Below are 8,318 nucleotides of genomic sequence, written 5' to 3'. Positions count from 1 at the left end.
CGGCGCAAAGCGAAAGCTCGGTGTTGGCGGGGCTGCAGTAGGGCGGCGGACCCCGAGCCGAGGGGGTTAAACCAGGAGCCTCCCCTTACCTTCAAAAAGTTAAAAATGTCTGGAGCCTGCATCTCTTAAAGGGGCGGTGCTGGCTGCAAGGAGTCTTGGCACCGGCTGCGAGAAAGGCTGGTCAGGGGCGTGAGTTCCCCTCCACCAACACCAAAACATTGCAAAAAAAGGCAGAGCGCCCCACACTTTAGATAAGGACAATTAGCCACCAGCGAGCCCCTGCAGACAGCGAGTTAATTAGGGGTTTCCTGCTCTCAGGCATGCCCTGTCCCAGCTCCTGCCCCCCAGGGCTCTTAGCCCTGATGGCACCTGGGCTGGCCCTCATGGCCGCCTTCTCGGTGCCCTCCCAGGCTGGGGACAGGAGAGCACTGCCGGTGGAGAAACCTTCAAGTGTGAAGGGAAGAACTCTCATTCTCCTTGATGTCAACACCAAGAGCCCTGTCAGGATAATCAGTGAGAATTTCCTCTCCCTGCAGCTGGACCCCTCCATCATTCATGATGGCTGGCTCGATTTCTTAAGGTAAGGCAGGAGCCCCCCGGCGCCCTCCCCACGCCGCCCGCGGGGCGCCCTGGCGGCCCCACCACCCAGCCCTGCCGGGCTCTGCGCTGCTGGCGCTTGTTGTGACGGAGGGAGTGAGGCCATGGTTTCTATTAAGATGCACATGTTTGCAATGGAGAAAACATTTCGGAGACTTATCAGTTATGACTGCAAAAATGTCGTGCTCCCCTCGCTCCGGCAACTGCTCCTCTGCAAAAAGCACAACAAGGGGCCGAGGCAGCACAGGGGAAAAAAAAGTCAAAACCAAACAAAAAACAGCAGCAGGAAGGGGGCTGCCTGCCGAGCCTTCCCCGGGTCCCGACGGGCGGAGAGCGGGTGTCGGCTAGGTCTCCTGAGCCCTCCGCTCCCCGGAATTCCAGCCCTGTGCGGGGGGCTGAGCCGGGCTGCAGCTGCGCTTGGCTCCACCGGCGGTGCGGAGCGGCCGCGGCCTGGAGGTGCTGGGACGGCCAGAAAGCCCTTTCCTTTCTGGGTAAGTCGAGGAGGGAGAGCGGGTCTCTTCCGCACGCCCTCCTCGAGGGTCCTTTGGACTGCCGGAGAAGGAGCGGGGCGAGGATGCGGGAAGGCGCGAGCTAAGCGGAGCCGGGACGGCTCCCGCTTTTTTCACTTCCCCGCTTCTCTCCCCTCCCCGGTGGCTCGGCCCGCGGCACGGTCCCGCGTGGGGCTGAGCGCCTCTGCCTCCAGGACGCCGCTGCACTTGTCCGGTGGGCGCCGGCAGGGCGGGGGGAAGCCGGGCCCGCCGGCCTCCGGGCCACCACCGGCGGGCGGGGCAGTTCCTCGCTCCGGGGCCGCGCCGCTCGGCCGGCGCGGAGCCCCGCAGCCGGTGGTACCGCGTCGCACCGCCCCGGGCGGGTCCTCGAGCCCCGTGGTCGGTGGTCGTTGACGGTACTGGGGAAGCGAGGGCCCATCTCGGCCCTCGGCGCCCTCAGTCGTCTCGCTTCTCTCCCCAGTTCCCGGCGGCTGGTGACCCTGGCGCGGGGCCTGGCCCCCGCCTTCCTGCGCTTCGCGGGCAAGAGGACGGACTTTCTCCAGTTCCACAACGTGAAAAACCCGGCCAAGAGCCGCGGCGGGCCCGGCCCCGACTACTACCTCAAGAACTACGAGGACGGTGAGCCCCGGGGCCGGAACGGGGGGCGGGCGCGGCAGCGGGGGGCTGCGGGAGCCGGGCGGTCCTGCTCCGCCTGCCCTGCTCTCCCCTCGCCCGGCGGGGCCGTGTCTCGCCCGGGCACTCTGCCGCCGGACACCGGGCAGGGGAGAACACCCGTACCCCTTCTTTCCCCAGCGAGGGGAACCGGGGAGCTCGGCGGAGCTCGGTAGCCCATTGCCGGTGGATCCGGCGGGTGCCAGCCCCCGGGAACAAAAGACCGGCACGGGGGAGCGGGGCTTTTCATATCCCCCCCCTCCCCGTTCTCCGGTTCCCTTCGTCCCCGAGCCGGCAGCGCCGACCCTAGAGGAGACTTTGCCGCGGCTCCTGGCTGAGACCGGGCATCGGAGCCCCGGGATGCCTGTGCACGCCCCGTCCCGCGCTCCTCCCGCGGCTCTCGGGAGCTTTTGCCTTTCCCCACGGACGTCGCCGTTGTTCGCGTTTCTGTGCCCGCCGCAGCCCCTGGGCTCCCCGCCGGGTTTGGTGGCGGTCGGTCTCCACGAGCTGGTGCCCAGCTGGGGCTGCTCCCGCTACGGACCTCTCTGCCATCCACGGTCTTTCGAAGGTCACCGCCTGGCCTCGGCTTTCCTCTGCTTCCCTCCTCCCCACCGGTCCGCAGTACACAAAAGGCCTTTCGCCTTCACCTTTCGCGGCCCTTAATTCACACAAAGAAAATGCGTAGAAAAGTTAGGGCCCCGTCTCCGTCCTAAGGTCCTAAGGCATTTCTTTCGAGAAGGCATTTATTTTAAGAATACCATGTCCACATGCAGGAATCCATTGATTTTTCTCTCTTGCTTGCTTGCTTTTTTTTTTTTTTTTTTTTTTTAATCCAAACCGAAGAACACCAAACTTTTTTTTTTTTTTCTTGCTCAACGACTTACAAAAATTAGCTGAAGATATTTCCATAAGTAATTTTGAAGACCAATTAATACTAGACAGATCCCACTGGGCAGGTCTGTAGAACAGAGGAAATTTTGCAGAGATCTAGTCAGCAGCACAGTGCTGAATGGAAAAAACAGATGCATTTGCCAGTTTTCTGATGGCTCTTGCTCCCTCTGTTTCCCCACATAACTTCTGATCTCTCCAAGATGAATGTCCCTCTATTCCCACACGCAGGCAGGTGGGTGAGTTTTTTGTGCTCCGTCTTTCACTTGGTCTCCTAGCTGAAGCAATCTCGATATTATTCCTTGTTTTTCTTCTTGTTGAAGGGGTTAAAGGGTTTGTTTTAAGCTCTGCCTGCTGAGGTGCACTTCAGGAGCCTGCCACAGCCACCTTGAACAGAAGAAATTAAGTGTCATGCATAAAATTGTGGATAGGACTCATACAAAACATTTGTAAGAATAAATTTTCCCACCTTCAATATTTCAACAACTTACAGGAGAGAACGGACACTTATTAAATGTCTTCACAACAGCTTTCATGTTAAGGAAGAACTGAAATATTTTGCCTTTTTTTTTTTTTTTTTTTTTTTTTTTTTTTTTCAGTTTTCCTCATGGCAATAAAATTGAAATGTAGCAGCCTTCAAAATGAAGCTTTTCATAGAAGTTGTAACCACAGGTCTTAACTTTTCATCACTTAAATATGGAACAGGACCATTGTGAATGTGGGTGAAGGAAGGAGGGGACACATGTGGTGTGTATCAAGCATCAGTGTAAATCAGAAAGGTGTGGTAAAAGGGATTTCCTGCCTGGAAGCAAAGCTTTTGTATTTGTTCTTAAGATCTGTGTGCAAACTCTAGGGCTAGAGTTGCTAGTAGCTCACATCCTTTTGTGCTGGGGCTGCAGTAAGTGCTTCACTAGAGGGATCCAGTTCTCCAAAATGAAATCCTGATGCCAGCACATCTCTTTGCCCTGCTGTACTGGATCTGAGCAGCCATCTTCTCCATTTGGAGCACTGGTCTTGTTTTTGTTCCCTCCTCTGTGGCTTACTCAGGACCTGCTTGGGATCAGTGCATACAATTTGCTCTTGCTGCAAAGAACTTACAGCCTCACACAAAAAATATTGGCATGGGGGAAGCCAACAATCATCCAGCTAGGTACCCTTCCTTCTCCCCAAGTTGTCTGGGGTGGCTGGGCGTGTTTTCCATGTCTGTGGGCTTTTATACGTCCAGTACCTATTTTCTGAAATTTCTTACAATGGCATGGGAGTGGGGAAGAAGTCAGGGGGCTTGATTAATTAAAAAAGTCACAAAATATTTAAAAGAGAAAGAAGTGAATTTCTAAGTCTTATACATCACTCTAATGATTTTATGTGACATGACAAGAGATAGTTTGGTTGCTTTATGCTTTGAATGTTTGTCTTTTCATCTGTTCTCCCTATGGGTGCACACAGACTCCAGGCCTGTGACCCCAGTGCCTGGGCTTTCTCTGCAGCTCCCATAGGTGTTCCCATGTGGCCTGTGCACAAGTGGGGAGGGAGGGGCACATCTTATGTTCCTCTAAGCTTGCATCAACTGATTGGCTGCAGGACTGAGAGGTGAAGGGTACATGCACAAGACTGCTCAGAGAACTGCACTTGTGAATGAGTAACGGTGAGTGGTGTTCACACCACAGGCAGTTGCATCCCACTGTGTGCTCACAGGCCACATTGGTGTGGCCATCTCAGGCGTTCAGATGGCAGCAGCAACACCTTCATGGATCCTGTGACCATGCTTACTGGAGTTCAAATTAATCTCTATGCAGGGATCTTCATCCTATAAATCCCCCTCTGCCACCCTGTTGCTCTTCAGACCAGGTATTCCTCACTGCTACTTTGATGGTCTTTTCTGTCTCTGTGGTGCTCTGTCTTTCTGACTATCAGACCTCCACACAGATTCACTTTACTCTTCACCCCTTTGGTTAAAATTGTATTTGTTTCCCTTTCAAAGAGTTACAACCATGCATACCTCCACCTTCTGAAAACTGCTTTTACCTCGGCCTGCCTTGGGGTTCACCAATCCATCTTTTTCCACTTCTTTCTTCCATGGAGAGCATGGGTACTCTGTGAGGGTTATAGAAATTGCTTTTGGTTTGTGTCTGAATTATACCTCATTTTCCTGAGAAAAAGGTTCTTCCTTTAGGTTTCAGAATAATTTTTTTTTTTTCTCCTGTAAGCACAGACCTAGAAATGTCTTGTATTACCAGGTGTGTATCTCTTTCTTTTGTAAGTTTGAGTAGCCTCACCCAAGTCTAGATCAGTCATGTTTGGTAAAAGTAACAAAGTAGTGCATGCTCTATGGTGGCTGCCTGTGATGCCCAGGAAGAGGGTGTGTGTGGCAACTTGTTTCAGCACTGAATGTAAAACTGGCACAGCAGTTTCATCACCTGGTGGCAGATTTGTCCATACCTGACAGAGCAATTTGTAAAAGTAGTTGTCTGTGATAAATGGTCTTGGTGAGCCATAGGGTGTGCAGTCCCTCTCAATAGTAGCGTGGCTATATGTACCTCCTGAACTTTACTAAATATTAGAAAGTCATCTAACCTGTTATATTAACACCCCATCTGTATTGTATACCAGGTGGCTGCCATCCCATCCAGCCCCTACTCTGGATGGTCTTTTCTGGGGTCCACCCTATTTGGATACAGCATCAGCCAGCCTGAAGTCTGTTCGAAACAGAAACCTGGTTTAATGTATGTCAAGCTCAGTGGTACCAGGAGGTGGGGCTGTGCTGGAGACTTTGTAATATATGATGATCAAGAGGTATAACATTTTTAGCACGAGAGACTTTTCTCTCCTTTAAATGTGCCCTGATGAGTTTGTTTTTCTTCACCAGCTGTTCTCAGTATAGTGCTTTGTTATCTGGAGATGTTTCTCTCCTGCCACAGGTACATGTCTGATTCTAGGCCAGGTACCAAGATGTAAGATCTCATGCTCCTTTTGCTGTTGGATTGCCTAACAAGCAATCTCTTTGGTCTGTACTTTCAACTGCCTCCCATGTGCCAAGGACCAGCTGGGTCTGAGGAATGAGACAATAAGAAACATTGGTGTCTAGGAAAACAGGCTTGAGCAGCTCCTCTTTGGAGCAAAGGCACAGGTAGTTGCCAGTACAAAATCTCTTCTGAAACTGAGTTTGTTAAAACTTGACTTGCGTGCTGCCTTGGATGTTGGTGTTGGAGTGTTATGTGTAGTGTGGAATCCTGGTGTTGTTTCAGGAAGGGGTACTGCAGGTGCTGTCTCAGTACATGAACCCAAAGATAGTTTTGGAAGCTCCCTGCTGGTGCTACAGCATGAGTTTGGTGGGCTAATGTGGAGCATCCTCATCTGCAGTGTTGTCCTCAACTGCCTCTCATCTCAAACCCACAAAGACCAGCTTTGGACAACCTGTGGTGGCATAAACATTGCTTATAGCTTCCCGCTGTGCATATCTGCAGTGAAGGAAAACTCCAGGGAAAAAGAAAAGTTTTGCATAGCTGGAACTCTTCAAGATGCATTTGCTTCTCCCGCCTGCCCCCAGGCTTTGTGTAGCCTGTCAGAATTGGGTGGCTGAGAAGAGACCAAAGGACACTTCGTGTGGCCCTGTGAGGGCCATGGCAGGGAAAGGGGAAGGGGAGCACATTTGCATGCTGTAGGTAGTGCATCAGAAAATTTTCTGAGCTGAAGTGCATATGGACAACACATTTCAAAAATACTCTTTTAATTGCTCGTAAGTTACTTCCTTTTATTTATTTTTTTTTTTTTAGAGGATACCAGGCATCTGGAAAAATGGTCAATTACAACCAAAAAAATTGAAAGAGACATTTTTCCTAAGCCTTCCGTTCTAGTCAGGAGATTTTGCCATATAGTGTGAGAAATTTCACATTATGCTGTGTAATCCTGGCATAGGTTTTCTGTGTGTCCTTTCAGTGTTGGATCCATTCCTTCAGACACCTTCACATACCTGACACTGCATCTAAACCTCAAAATTTGTGCAGCAGTGGGAACCCTTGCTCAATCTGTATTGCACAGGCATCTTCTAGGATTTCATGCTGTTAGAATATGTGCAAAGGTCTTAGGTATTGAGTGGAAAGGAAGATAATAAACTGTTAAATGGCCTGAGGATTCCTTTATATGTCTGTGTGTGGCTGCACAGGGGCTGGAGCTGACCTCAGCTAGGGCTCCTACTCCCATTCTTCTGCTCTTTCTAGCATGTTCCTGCCCTCTCCTATGCCTGGAGCATGAGTTTATTTGGTGAGTCAGTTCAGGGACCTTAGCTGGCCAAAACCTGATGGTGAAGAGGTAACTGCACTTCAGCTTGTTCAGCTGCTGAACTGATGAATGCTGCATGACCATGGAGGTGTAGAGGACAGTGCTGCATTGAAAGGAAAGCCTGCATTGGAAGATGGGACTGCAGCAGCCTCAGTCTTATAATAAATCCTACAAATCTATGTCCTGAAGGTGGTGAAACTCACCTCTTGATTCTCTGCCATCAAAAGGCTTGGCCCCCATGCTTTCTTTATGCTCTACACAGTGTCCTTCTGCTGCTTCCCTTGTGTTGGCTCTGGCACATTTCTAATCCTCTGTTGAGAGAGTAGAAAACTAATTCAGGTTAAAAAAAGGCAACTATTTTACTGCAAATTTAACGAACAGGATCATAAGGGGCATCGGGGGTTTGAGGATACCTGAGCCAGAGCAAGGGAGGGTTATTGCCGTGTGACTGAGACTGTCCCTTTGGCTCTGCCAGCTCATAAAAGTGTACAGCAGATGTTTCTGAATGGAGAACCATCCTATAGTCCTGGTAAAAATGAACAAATAAGTTTTCCTTTATTCAGGGAATCATTTTCTGTTTCTGGTCACCCAGGGCCCCTTTTTTGTCTGCTTTATGTCCCTTGACAGTTTAGACATCTGTCCTTTCAGAGCTTGAAGAAGAAACAGTTGGTTTTTTTGCCCTCTGAGTATTTCAAACACAGCCCCTTAGGGAGGACTGTAGAATTTCAGACATTGCAAGCACTCAATCCCCAAGACATGTGGATCCTCTGATGTCCTTTGGACTTCTGGGATTTGCCAGACTTGGGGCTGCTCTGTGTCTTGGCATGAGCTCTGAAGGAGCCTCCTGCTCTCTAACTCAAAGGGACCACAACTCCAGGAAAAGAGCTGCAACCTGCTTTGCCTGTGTAAGGAGTCCCAGCGCTCAATTATTTCCTCAGAAATGAAGGAAAAAAAAAAAAAAAAGCCCTAGAAATCATGTTGCACAAGGTAAGGGAGATAATTTCCAGAGATTGCCTGTTTATCTCCATTTTTTTCTTTTTAATTTTCTAATTATTTTGCTAGAACCATGCATGAAAGTTGCTTTAATAACTGCAGGAAATGGTGCAATCAAACAATTAATTCCTGATTTCTTAGCTATTTGCTGGTGAGATGAAAGAGATAAAAGATTTCTATGGCTATATATTTGTTTATAATAAGCATCCTTAATTCTCTAAAAAAATTACATATTTTTGTAAGTTTCACACTTTCTATGCTACAACTTTGTATGACTTAAAAGTGATTAATTGAAGTTATATGCACAGGGGAAAGACTTATGACTTTTTGTATACATCTGTATGTTCTAAATTAGCAGTTGCCATTCAGGGAAAATGGTTTGAATTTATTATGGATTGGTCT

General features: G+C 49.7%; 1 protein-coding gene across 1 annotated transcript in view; it reads left to right on the top strand.

Annotated features, from left to right (window-relative positions):
* The first annotated feature begins 272 nt into the window (after positions 1 to 272).
* The window catches only part of HPSE2 (heparanase 2 (inactive)), a 109,899-nt gene continuing 101,853 nt past the window's right edge, over positions 273 to 8,318 (top strand). Inside the window, exons 1-2 of the mRNA XM_027908594.1 lie at positions 273 to 580; positions 1,567 to 1,724. Coding sequence (XP_027764395.1) covers positions 321 to 580; positions 1,567 to 1,724 — 418 coding nt within the window. The 5' untranslated portion in view covers positions 273 to 320. The remainder of the gene's footprint in view (positions 581 to 1,566; positions 1,725 to 8,318) is intronic.

Source organism: Empidonax traillii, unplaced genomic scaffold (genome assembly GCF_003031625.1).
Source record: "Empidonax traillii isolate 1590-97213 ecotype Southwest subspecies unplaced genomic scaffold, ASM303162v1 scaffold27:size3997909, whole genome shotgun sequence".
Lineage (NCBI taxonomy): Eukaryota > Metazoa > Chordata > Aves > Passeriformes > Tyrannidae > Empidonax > Empidonax traillii.
The sequence above is the reverse complement of the archived record's forward strand: the minus strand, read 5'-3'. Positions and strand labels throughout refer to the sequence as shown.